Here is an 11,535-nt window from a genome sequence, read left to right as displayed (position 1 = left end):
CAGCTGAGCAGGGCCAGCATCCCTGTGGGGGTCCTGGGAGCATCCCCATCCCTCCTGCTCCCGCGTCCCCCACCCCAGTGAAGTCCCTCTGCTCTGCCCCCGCAGCTGGGAAGGGATGGGGAGCACTGCCCGCAGCAGGTCCCCCAGGATGGGACAAGGTGGGGTGGCCACATGGAGCCACCGATGCCTGGTGACCCCCGATGAAGGTCAGACCAAAGGTCACGGGAGCATCGCCGGTTTGATGCCATGGGAAGGACACCCGCACAGGCACGGGGGGGACACCTAGGGTGGGCATCCCCCAATGTCCCCACCGTGTCCCCGGCATCCCAGGGGTGAGCAGGAGGTGACAGCAGAAACTGCCCTGGGGGCTGCATCCCGCTCACGTGCGCCCGGCAGCCGGCGCAGGGTTTGGGGTGTTCCCCCTCCCCTGCGGTCTGGGGAGTGACGGCACGTTTCCCCCCCTGGGGGAGCTGGGCCGGGGCGGTAAATGCTGCCTCGGCTGCTTATATTTCAGGCGCGGGGCTGCTGGCTCTGCCCCGGCCAGGGCACACAGGCAGCCCATTGTTGAAGCCCCTTCGGCGGTGGCGGAGAGCAGGTAAGGCGGCTCCGAGCATCAATGGTGGCTCTGTCTGCCGGCGGGGCGGGGATGGAGCTGCCGGCACACGGGGAGCTGGGGGGCGGCGGGGGGCACGGTCCGGCGGGACCTGGCAGGGGGCTGGCAGCTCGCCCAGGGGATGCCGGGATGCCCGAAATCTCAGCGAGCTTGGGGCATCCCCACCCCGACAGCTCGGGAGCAGTTTCCCCGGGGGCTTCGCCACAGCATCGAGCTTCCCCTGAGCGTCGCCCATGGTGGGGCCCGTCATTGTGCCGCTCGCATCCCCCTTCCTCAGCCGTGCCCGGCCTCTCCCCCATCCCTTTGACAACCCACCGTGGCCGCACTTGGGCATATTTTCCCCGTTCAGAACCATTTTTGCTCATGGCTTTTGTTTTCGGGGCGACCTCAGGTCGAAGGTCCCGTTTCTGGCAGCGGCTGCGTCCCCCCCCCCAGGGAACCCACGGCTCCAGCTCCTGCCGAGCCGATAAGACTCTGCTTTCCCGTAGCGGGAAACAACCTGACTCTGCATATTTGAGCCGGTCAGGGGGGTTTTATGTTGGGCAAGGACGTTTTTTGGGAACATTCAGTCTCTAGGCTGCCAGTAGCTAATCCCCGGCCGCCGGCAGGGAAAGGCAGCCCCGCTCGGTGCCGGCGCAGCAGGAGGGCTGGTGGCCGTGCCTCGCTCCCTGGATGTGAAGGCGGAGATCCCGGCGGATCACCGCTCCCCGGAAAGTCTCGCCCACCTTTTCGGGACCTGGAGGTAGCTGGGGCAGCAAGTTCATGTGCAGGTGCCGGGGGGATGAGGGGCTGGTGCTGGGGGTGTGTGTGAGGTGGGAATGTCACCTGTGTCCTGGGTGGGGATGTCCCTGAGCCCTTTGGTGGAGGATTTGTGCCCTGAGCCCTCTCCCCGTGGGGTGTCCTCTGCCCTGAGCAAGGTCAGGGTGACGCAGCCTCCACCGTGCACCCGGTGGTGCCCAACATCACAGTGACACCGGGTTTAATGCCACCTCCCTGCCTGGGGGTGGCCTCGCTGCCCAGCTGTGGGGCTGTGGCATGTCCCCATCCCAGGGACATGGGGACAATGGGCAGAGGGCATTTCCTGAGCCACGAAGGGCCAGTGGTCGATGTGCCGGATGGGAGCTCTGCCCTCACCGACCCCGTCAGCATGTGGTGGAGCAGGGATGGGAGCTCAGGTCACGCTGTCCTGCAAATCCCAATGGATTTGGGGCAGGGTACCCACATTTGTCTGGGTGCTGGGGCAGGTGCTGGGTGGAGAAGGCTTGGGATGGGGCAAACAGCCTGTTGTGGGGTGGAGGAGCGCCCTGCTGAGTGTGTGGGCTGTGATCCCACCACAACTTGTCCCCGTGCCATGTCCCCTTGCAGGTGGCACTGGGACAAAGCCAGGGCTGAAGTCCTGCCGGAAGCACCACGGTGCAGGTGACTGGGATGGGGCTGTGGGGATGGTGCCCACGTGGTGATGGCCCCGACCGGTGCATGTCGAGGTGCTCAGCGATGCTGTGGTCCCACCTGAGCTACACCAGCATCCTCTGGTTCAGCGCTGGGGACAGGGTGCTGCCCGAGGGTCAGCCATTGCTCCTCCGCTCCCTGCTGAGCCCATGTCTGTCTGTCTGTCCCCCAGTGCCAGGGACACGGGGCTGGCTGTGCTGGCCGGTGGTGCCTGGCTGGGGGACGTGGGGAAGGGCACGGGGGCTGTTTCTGGGTGGCAGTTTGAATATATGTCACGTTCTGGCTCTAATTACAGTAATTGGCTGTCAGAGGGCCGTGCTGGCGCCGGCTCTGGCTCGGAGGGGGAGTGTGAGCGGCTCGGGTGTTTGATGCTCCGCGCGCGGAGGAGTCCCTGTCCCCACCTTGCTATTTGTCCCCAGCCCAGGGGCATGTCCCCACGCGCCTGCGGGGACACGGCCCACGCGAGGCACACTCACACGTGGGCACCCGCCTCCCGCCAGCCCCGAACCAGGCGGTTGTGGAGGGGAAACCACGCTCAGCCGCAGGCAGAGTCCAGCCCCGGCGGGGATGCTCCCCAGCCCCACAGATTAAAGGGAGCCCTTGACCACAATGCTCTGGCCCCGGGGTGGGCCCTCTGGAATGCCAGCAATGCGGGCGCTCCAGCAGGACAGAGGGATGGATGGAGCATCCCAGCGCAGCCCGGTGCCTGGGTGGCTCCTCCGGCACAGGTCGGGCAGGCAGGACACCCGCTCATCCATGTGGGTCAGGGTCTGCAGTGGGACCCGAGTCCCTCCTGTGCCGGCCACAGGCACCCCCAGCCCAGGTGCCATTGCTCCCTCATGGCTCCATGGTGTGCCGGCCACCCGCCTTGTCCCCTTGTTCGCAATAGGGTGCGAATGGCCGGGGACATCATGGTGTGGGCAGTGGCACCTCTACAGCCCGTCGCACAGAACAATTAGCACGAGTGGTTGGATCGTACCGGTAACCCCAGTGCCTGGAAAAACCAAGATTATCTCAAGCCCTGTTATCTCTTCCAGAGGCCTGGGATTAAGCCGGGGTGGGGGAATGGTACAATGTCCATCTGTCCGTCCTTGGGCTCTGTCTGGCCTTGTGCTGCGCCTGCCCGACTGCTGGAGGGGTCTGGAGGGAGCTAGGAGGGGATGTGTGCGGGGGGGGGTCAAGGATTAGAGGAGAACAGGTTGGGCAGCACCCAAAGCGTTGGTGTCAGTTTTGGTATCGATGTTGGTATCGGCATTGGCATTGGCATTGGCATCGGCATTGGCACTGTTATTGGCATCAGCATTGGCATCGGCGTTGGTATTAGCACAGCCTGGCCAGCGGGTATGGCCAGTTGTGCCAAAATGCTGCCAGCCCTGCTGCCCCGCCTGCCCCTGGCACCTCGGTCCCCACTGGCCACCCCCCGCAGCCCCAACCCCCCGAGCCCATGCGGCAGTGCAGGCAGCGGGATGTCGGCAGGGCTGGGACTGAGGGCTGCCGTGTGAACGCCATCTGGGCGGTGGAGTACAAGGTGGGGTGGGTTTTGGGGTCTGCCCCCCCCTCGCCCCGGGCAGTGCTGTCTCTCTCCTGTGCGGAGCCGGCAGCCGCTCCGACCGGTTTGTGGGTCTGGGCGGTGACACCTCCTGCCTGAGGCCCGATGGAGGGCTGGGAAGAGCTGGTACGGACGCCAAGGAACAAACAAGAGCCGCTTGTGTCCTGCTGGGCACGGAGCCCAGCAGCAGGGCAGGGACATGCTGCTCCCCCGGTGCAGGGGCCAGGGGGCTGGAGGCTGGAGTGCTGCTGGAGCAGCTGCTCCACCAGCTGGGGGGAAACTGAGGCAGGAAAACATGGAAGGACCCCATGTGGAGGATGGAGCAGGAGGTGCTGGAAGTGATGGCAGAGACATCCCGGTGCATGGACGCCAGATCTTCCTCATCAGCATCCCAGGCTGAGCCCCAGCAGCTGCCCTTGGCATCTCCTGCCCACCCACGGGCAGTGATGGGACACACTCCTGCACCTGGGTGGCCTGATCCCAGTCCCCTGCGTCCTCCTCCGTGGGAGCAGGCGGGATATTAAGTGTCATTGCTGTGGGGAGAAATGCAAGCGGAGGAATCCCGGGAAACTGGTTCTACCCCTCCATCCGGTGCCGGCGGCAGGACGGCGGCGGTGGCGGCGCTCCTCCCTCGGCGAAGGCATATAACGCCTGCCATGGTCCCGGCAGCCGGCACTGTGCTGCGGGAGGCGGGCAGGGGTGCCGGCGGCGAGCCATGGCCTCCATGGGGATGCAGGTGCTGGGCATTTCCCTCTCCGTCATCGGCTGGTTGGCCGCCATCCTCTGCTGCGCCTTGCCCATGTGGCGGGAGACGGCCTTCGTGGGCAACAACATCGTGGTGGCCCAGATCATCTGGGAAGGGCTGTGGATGAACTGCGTGGTGCAGAGCACAGGGCAGATGCAGTGCAAGGTCTACGACTCCATGCTGGCCCTGCCGCAGGACCTGCAAGCCGCCCGCGCCATGGTGGTGGTGGCCATCGTCTTGGCCATCCTGGGCACCCTGCTCGCCGTCGCCGGTGGCAAGTGCACCAACTGCGTGGAGGACGACACTGCCAAAGCCAAGGTCATGATCCTCTCCGGAGTCATCTTCATTGTCGCCGGCCTCCTCATCCTCATCCCCGTCTCCTGGTCAGCCAACACCGTCATCCGGGACTTCTACAACCCACTGGTCACTGACTCCCAGAAGCGGGACCTGGGCTCGTCCCTCTACGTGGGCTGGGCGGCCTCCTCGCTCCTGCTGCTGGGGGGGGGCATCCTCTGCTGCACCTGCCCCCCCCGGGGCGACAAGCCCTACTCTGCCAAGTTCACGGCGGCTCGCTCGCTGCCAGCCAGCAACTACGTCTAGGAGCCACCGTGCCCACCTGGACTGGGACCTCCTGGGGTGCCCACCTGGCCCGCGGACCCCCCCCCGGGCCGGGCTGGGGGCTGGCTGGGAGCCGGGGTGGGGGGGGCCGGGTGCCGGGGCGGTGCGAGGGAGCGCAGACAGAGCTGCCTTTGTTCACCGGGGGATTGAAGCTGGTTCTTTAATCTCAGTTGAGACAGGGAACTGGGAGATCCTGTCCCAGCTGCCCCCCCGACCCCGGCGGGGGTCTCGCTTCCCCCCGGGAGCACCCAAGCTGCGGCATCTTCTCCGAGACACCACCCATTCCCTCTCCCAGAGCATCTCCTGGTTCCCGGTATCGGGGTGTGCCGCGCGGTGACGCAGCTCCCGGGGCCTGTCCCGCGGGTGACACAGGGTAAAACCCCCCATGACGCGTCCCTCGGGGTGGGCTGCGGTGCCGGTGGGGACACAATCCTGTCCCAGGCGGTCACGGGGACGTGGTGGCTCTGCGAACCCCGGCAGGGTCTCAAGGGGCCTTGACCTACTTTCGGGGCTCGGGGCGGCTGCCCCGACGTGCGATTCCGCGCGGCGGCTCCCCGGGGCGGGGGATCATTATCCCGGGAGTGGGAAGGCAGTGGCCGGGCTGGGAGAACCGGTCGGGGAGGCGGGAGCGGAGCGGGGCTGTGCACGGAGGGGAACGACTCCCGGACCCGACCCCGTGCTGTGGGGTGCGCCCAGCCCCACGGCATCCCCCCGCTGGGCAGGAGGGACATGGCTTGCGGCGTCCCCCCGGCTGTACTGCCGTCCGTCCCCGCGGCGCAGCTTTCCCACATTAAATGGCAGCTGCTCAGACCCCGCTGTGCTTCGTTTTCTTTACCCTCTCCACCACCTGCCTCGGCGGTGGGACAGCCCAGTGCTCCTGTGCCCCCCATCCCCCTGAGGTCCCACAAATCCACTCTCTGGAGCCTTCTGGATCCCAGCCGCCCCCTGAACCTGGCTCCGTCCCATCCCTGAGCCACCACAACGGGAGCCTCTGTGGCACGATGACTTGGTGGCCTGACCCCGGCATCGGGGCTGCCCCACGCCTGTCCCACCAGAGCAGGAAGAGGGTGATGGGTGCCAGTGAGGGCAGGTCGGGGCGTGCTGGCCCTGGGGCCACCCGACAGCCCTGGCTGGGAGCACCCCGGGGCCGGCGTGGGCAACGCCGGGTGTTTTGCCTATCTGGCTTCCGGCACGGCAAGCTCTGCCGGAGCACAGCTGGTGCTACACCGGCTTGGGAACAGCTTCCCTCCTGCCTCGGGGTGTGCAGGGACAATGGGTGATGCCAACTGCTCTGGGTGTCACGTCTGGGCCTGGGGGCTGGAGGGCTCCCAGCTCCCCCATCTTTTCACTGGGAGATGGTGGAAAAGGGTCCCACAGTTTGTGGTGCCGGTGCCTGGGTGGAAATGTGAGTGCAATGCTCTGGTGATCATCTCTGCCAGGAGCTGTGGGGCCACTGCTCATCCCCGCTGTGGGCAGTTGTTTTGGGTGACCCTTTTGGTCCAGGTCCTACTGGCTGGGGAATCGTCACTGGGATGGCTTCCCATCATCCTGGCCTCCTGGGAGGCTGGTCTTCCCTTTGTGGGGACAGAGAGTTTAGTTTTTGGCCCAAACTGGCTTTCATGGACCAGGGGAGATAGAGTCCTGGTGCTGGGTGTCCATCAGGATGCTGAGGGATGAAAGGTGCTGCAGAAGGAGTGGGGATGCGATGGGGGAGGAGAGAAACCGAAACAGGAGAAACGACGGCGAAACCTCCAGCAAGTGCGGCAGGGTGTGCCGGGCACGGCCGATACCCCGCTGCCGCTCGGGCTCATAAAAACTCAGCTGGTCCCGGCTGCCGAGAGCGGGTACGAGCACCCACGGGTGCACTCTGCCCCACGGCGGTGCCAAGGCTCTGCTCCACGTGGGGCTGAGCAGCGATTTGGGCTGAGCCCAGGGCCACGGTGGCCAGGGGTGACCATGGTGGAGCCACTGGTGTGTCCCCTGTACCAGCCACCCCTCTTCCAGGGGTGATGCCCATGGTGACCCCGGGCTCCGTAGCCCCTCGCCGGGGCTTTGGCCCCTCGGTGCTGCTCCTGGTGCGAAGGAAGAGCGGGTGTCGCTGAAAGCGCTGAGCACCACGGGCAGGAGGGGAGGCAGACCTGAGCTCTGACCCATTTCCAGAGGAAATCCTGGGTCCAAAGGGCACTGCAGCACGGCAGCGGGGGCAGAGCAGGACCTGTCCTTGGACGGGGAGCAGCCGGTGCTGCAGAGCGGGCAGGGGGCTGCCTTGCCTGCCCTGGCCCCTGCCCCGGCACTGCGCTGGGGGCCTAGGAGGCTGAAGCAATGGAGCAGGGCATGGGGTGGGCGCTGTGGGGTGGGTGCCATGGCAGGACGTGGGGTGAGTGTGGGGTGGGGTGGTCTGAACTTTGGAGTGTGTCAGGATGGGCACAGCGAGCCCCTTGTCCTGCTCCCTGAAAGCCATCCACTTCCTAACACAGCTGGGATGGGGCGATGGCAGGGACTGTCCTGTGCCATGGGGATGTTGTAGGGGGAAACATGACACACGGGGCCTCCTGCACTTCAGCCTCCTCAGGACCTGGGTGTTCAGTGTCACACATGTCCCCATGCTGTCCAGCAGCAATTCTCCATGCCACACGTGCCCCCACGTTGACCTGTAGCAATTCTCCATTCCACATGTCCCCATGTTGACCTGTAGCAATGCCCCATGCCATGTGTCCCCGTACTGTCCTGCAGCAATGCCCCATATATGTCCCCATGCTGTCCTGCAGCAATGCCCCTTGCCACTCATGTCCCCATCCTGTCCCCACCCAGATGGGGAGCAGGACACACCCAGCATGAAGGCCACGCTCTTCAGAAAGCCCCCCCTGGCTCAGTACGGTGTCTGTGATGGCTGTGCCCTGTCCCCACAGGTGCTGTCGATGGCGATGATGACGATGCAGCTGGGTGGGCTGACGCTGGCCGTGCTGGGCTGGCTGGGCTCCATCCTCACCTGCGCCCTGCCCATGTGGAAGGTGACAGCCTTCATCGGCTCCAACATCGTGGTGGCCCAGGTCTTCTGGGAAGGGCTGTGGATGAACTGCGTGTACGAGAGCACGGGGCAGATGCAGTGCAAGGTCTACGACTCCCTGCTGGAGCTCACCTCCGACCTGCAGGCAGCTCGGGCCCTAGTGATCACCTCCATCTTCGTGGCCTTCATTGCCTTCCTCACCGCCATCTCAGGTGCCGACTGCACCCGCTGTGTAGATGACAAGAGCACTAAGACCAGGATCTCCATTGTGGCAGGTGCCATCTTTGTCCTGGCCAGCATCATGCTGCTCATCCCAGTCTCCTGGTCCGCCAACACCATCGTCAGCAACTTCTACAACCCCATGGTGCCCGAGGCCCTCAAGAGAGAGCTGGGGGCTGCCCTCTACATTGGCTGGGCCTCCAGTGCCCTCCAGCTCTTTGGCGGGGGCATCCTGTGCTGCTCGGGACCCCCATCCCAGCAGGACCCCTACCCCAAGAAGTACAGAGGGGTGAAGGGCGGCACCCCGATGGGCTACCCCATGAGGGACTATGTATGAGCCACTGTGCCCAGGCACCAGCCCAAGGGAGAGCATCACCGTCCCCATCCTGCCACCATGTGTCACCCCTCCCTGCCTACGCGCTGCCTCCTCCTGCCTGTCCCCACGCTGGCTGCTCCCCTGGCATTGTCCCCTGCCTGTGCCCTTCCACGGCTGTGCTCCCCATGGACTATAAACATCTTGGTGCCACCGAGGCTGCCTGGGCTTATTTCGAAGTGGTGTGATGGGGGGAGGATGGTGACATGTCCTGTGGGTGACACCCTGCCATCCTGCTGCCAGCTCGGGGGCTGCTGCCCCAGCGCCTGGCACGTCCCCATGAGGATGTGGGGGTGGTGAGCCAGGGTGCTCCCCACGCATCCCCCCACAGGGAAACCCAGGCAGGGAGAGGGTGCTGAGAGCCAAGAGGGACACGAGGGGACACCAGGTTCCCAGATCTTGGTCCTTTGAGTCCCCAGGGGCTGGGAGGGGACCCAAGAGAAAGGCCAAATCCCCCCTCCCTGACTCCTGACCCTCCCCTGCCCATCGTCCCCACTGCCCCAGGAACAGCACACGGCAGGCAGTGGATGCAAAGGGTTTATTCAACAGCCAAGAGCAGGGATGGGGAGAGCCACAACCCCCCAACTACCCAGGGGACAGTGCTGGGGACAAACGGGGAGAGACGGGAGCAGGGCAGCCACCCACGATGGGCACAGGGATGCCAAGACCTGGGGGGACAATGTGGAGGGGCAATAGGAGCCATGGGGAGGAGGAGTGTGGGAGATGTGGGATGCCCTGGGTGGGGGATGGGGAGACACAGCCACAGCCTCCCGCCGGAGAAGAGCTCCTGAGGGAAGTAACCGGGGCCAGGGGAACAGGACGAGCAGGAACAGGTCTGGGGAGGAAGAGAAACGGAAAAAAGGAAATATCCCAGCAAGAGATTTGGCTAAAAAACTTCCCAAGGGAGTGGCGGAGGAGGAGGGGTGGAGGCAGCATGGCGGGGGGCGCGGGGAACAGGCTGGACGGGCGATGCTGGGCTTCCAGCTTCATTTCCCACCCAGACCATGAACTACAAAGCTGTAGGAAAATAAGAGACCTAAGCAGCTGCTGTGGGATGAAAGGGTGATGGGGTACTGGGAAAGCTCCTCTGGCTGGGCGTTGCGTTGGCACAGCTGCTCCTGGGTTGGATGAGGAGGTCTCCTGCACCTCAGGGTGTGCTGGGTTATCTCCTGGGGAGGATGAGTATGGGGGACCACAGGATGTGGCAATGAGGGCCCAGCTCCAGCCCTCCCCCAGTAAAGACCATGGGGGCCTGGGGTGGGGAAGATGAAGATGGATCCAGATTTTGACGATGGCTATGTGGGAGGGCTCCTGGGGAGGATGAAGAGGGGGACCATGGCAATGGAGAACCACCTCCAAGAGTTCCCAGGTCAAGATCACGGGGGTCCGGGGTGGGGAAGATGAATGAAAATGGATCTAGATTTTGACCACGGCCACATGGACGGGTTCCTGGGGATAATGAGGATGGGGACCATAAGACATGGTGATGAAGACCCACTTCCAACAGTCCCCAGGTAAAGATCACAGGGGTCTGGGGTAGGGAAGATGAAGAAAGATCCAAATTTTGACCAAGGGCTGAAAGGTGGGCTCAGTGGGGAGAGGCCAGGAGATGGCTGTGAAGAGCCAGGTGGGTCTGTGAAATGTCATGGCGAGGACTGAGGTGTTGGGGATGGTACCAGAATGCCACAGCTAGTGATGGTGCCCAGGAGACCCTGGGAAACCAGGAGACCCTCCCCATGCCGAAGAGCAGGCAATATCCACAGGACCCAGACCTCAGTGGGAAGGAGCCGGGGAAGGGAATGGGGATGTTTTGGCTCTGGACGCTCCCCGTGACCCTTGTCACCCCCCAGCAGCCACCCTGCTCTGGGAAGGGGTCACTGAGCTGGGTTTTACAGGGGGCCAAGTGCTCTCCTCCCACCTCTCCAGAGCCGCTGGGGCTCTCAGCCCTCCTCAAGTGGTGGGACAGGACATTTCTGGTAGACGTAGACCACCCCGGAGATGTAGCCGGTGCCCTGGGTGCTCTCCTCCTCGGAGGTGGCCCTCTCCCAGCGCTCCACCTCCTGGGCCAGCACCTTCTGCCAGGCTCCCCTTCGCTCCAGCCCGGCCAGCGCTGTCTCCAGCTCTGCCTTGTACCGCAGGTTGGAGGGGTTGCTCCTGGTCGTCAGGCAGAGGAAACCCCCTGTCGGGAGAGGGGACGGGTGATGCTGCTGCCGGGTGTCCCCCCGCTGGGGATGGCATCCCCTCGAGAAGGAGCGGGACAAGGGGAGGCTGCCAGACCCTGCCAGGAGTCAGCTGGCAGGACAGCGGGCAGAGGGCAGGGGACAGGCAGGACAGCGGGCAGGGGACAGGGGACAGGCAGGACGGAGGGCAGGGGACAGGGGACAGGCAGGACGGAGGGCAGGGGACAGGCAGTCGGTCACACCTGAGCCCCGTCTGCCCTGCACCAGGAGTGCCACAGCCACCCCCCGCCATGTCCCCGCTGTGCCCCGGGGCCAGCACCCAGCCACCGGGATCCAGCACCCAGACACCCCGGTGGTCCTGGCGGGGGAGGGGACATCGGGGGACACCCCCTCACCCGGTTTGGTGACGCGCAGCAGCTCGGTGAGGGCCGTGGTCGGTCCCTGCCCCTCGCCCAGGGCCCCCACCACCGTCACGGCGTCGTAGTGCTCTGCGGGGACACGCGGGGTGTCACTTCTGGGGGGGGGAGTGTCACCGGCAGCACCCGCTCCCCCCTGCCCGGTGCCGTCCCGTTACCTGCGGGCGCGGGCAGGGGCTCCTGGCCCAGCACGCACCGCCGCAGCTCCCGGTACAGCCCGGTGCTCCGCGCCCGCTCCAGCATCCCCGGGCTGCCGTCCACGCCGTGCAGGCAGCGGAAGCCGCGGCGGTGGAGCTGCGGGGACAGAGGGACAGACGGACACACGGGGGCACCGTTACCTCCCGCCCCTCCCCGCCCCGTCCCGCC

The 11,535-nt window shown here is 65.3% G+C and overlaps 3 protein-coding genes across 4 annotated transcripts in view; 2 read left to right on the top strand and 1 right to left on the bottom strand.

Moving 5' to 3' along the window:
• Positions 1-468: 468 nt before the first annotated feature.
• Positions 469-8,730, top strand: LOC106894411 (claudin-4-like). 2 transcript variants are annotated; one of them, XM_014953045.1, is made up of 2 exons: positions 469-595; positions 7,884-8,730. In XM_014953045.1, the coding sequence occupies exon 2, from the start codon at positions 7,893-7,895 to the stop codon at positions 8,535-8,537; it is 645 nt and encodes a 214-aa protein (XP_014808531.1). In that variant the 5' UTR covers positions 469-595; positions 7,884-7,892; the 3' UTR covers positions 8,538-8,730. The 2 variants fall into 2 exon arrangements, with proteins under 2 accessions (XP_014808531.1, XP_014808532.1); XM_014953046.1 differs by lacking the exon at positions 469-595 and adding an exon at positions 5,230-5,347.
• On the top strand, positions 3,933-4,985 carry LOC106894409 (claudin-4-like). Its single transcript, XM_014953044.1, is given in 2 exon segments — positions 3,933-4,103; positions 4,106-4,985. Coding segments are annotated over 2 exon segments (1,002 nt in total). The 5' UTR covers positions 3,933-3,952; the 3' UTR covers positions 4,957-4,985.
• A 364-nt stretch (positions 8,731-9,094) lies between the features above and the next one.
• The window catches only part of WBSCR27 (Williams Beuren syndrome chromosome region 27), a 5,149-nt gene continuing 2,708 nt past the window's right edge, over positions 9,095-11,535 (bottom strand). The window contains exons 2-4 of the mRNA XM_014953040.1: positions 11,328-11,507; positions 11,149-11,241; positions 9,095-10,752 (exon numbers count right to left, since the gene is read on the bottom strand). Of these exons, the coding sequence (XP_014808526.1) occupies positions 10,514-10,752; positions 11,149-11,241; positions 11,328-11,507 (512 nt within the window). The 3' untranslated portion in view covers positions 9,095-10,513. The remainder of the gene's footprint in view (positions 10,753-11,148; positions 11,242-11,327; positions 11,508-11,535) is intronic.

The sequence above is a fragment of the Calidris pugnax genome, unplaced genomic scaffold (genome assembly GCF_001431845.1).
Source record: "Calidris pugnax isolate Ruff unplaced genomic scaffold, ASM143184v1 scaffold133, whole genome shotgun sequence".
Lineage (NCBI taxonomy): Eukaryota > Metazoa > Chordata > Aves > Charadriiformes > Scolopacidae > Calidris > Calidris pugnax.
The sequence above is the reverse complement of the archived record's forward strand: the minus strand, read 5'-3'. Positions and strand labels throughout refer to the sequence as shown.

Bases quoted from the DNA above. Each gene is read 5' to 3' on its own strand.
- LOC106894411 (XM_014953045.1), top strand. From the start codon at position 7,893: ATGGCGATGATGACGATGCAGCTGGGTGGGCTGACGCTGGCCGTGCTG.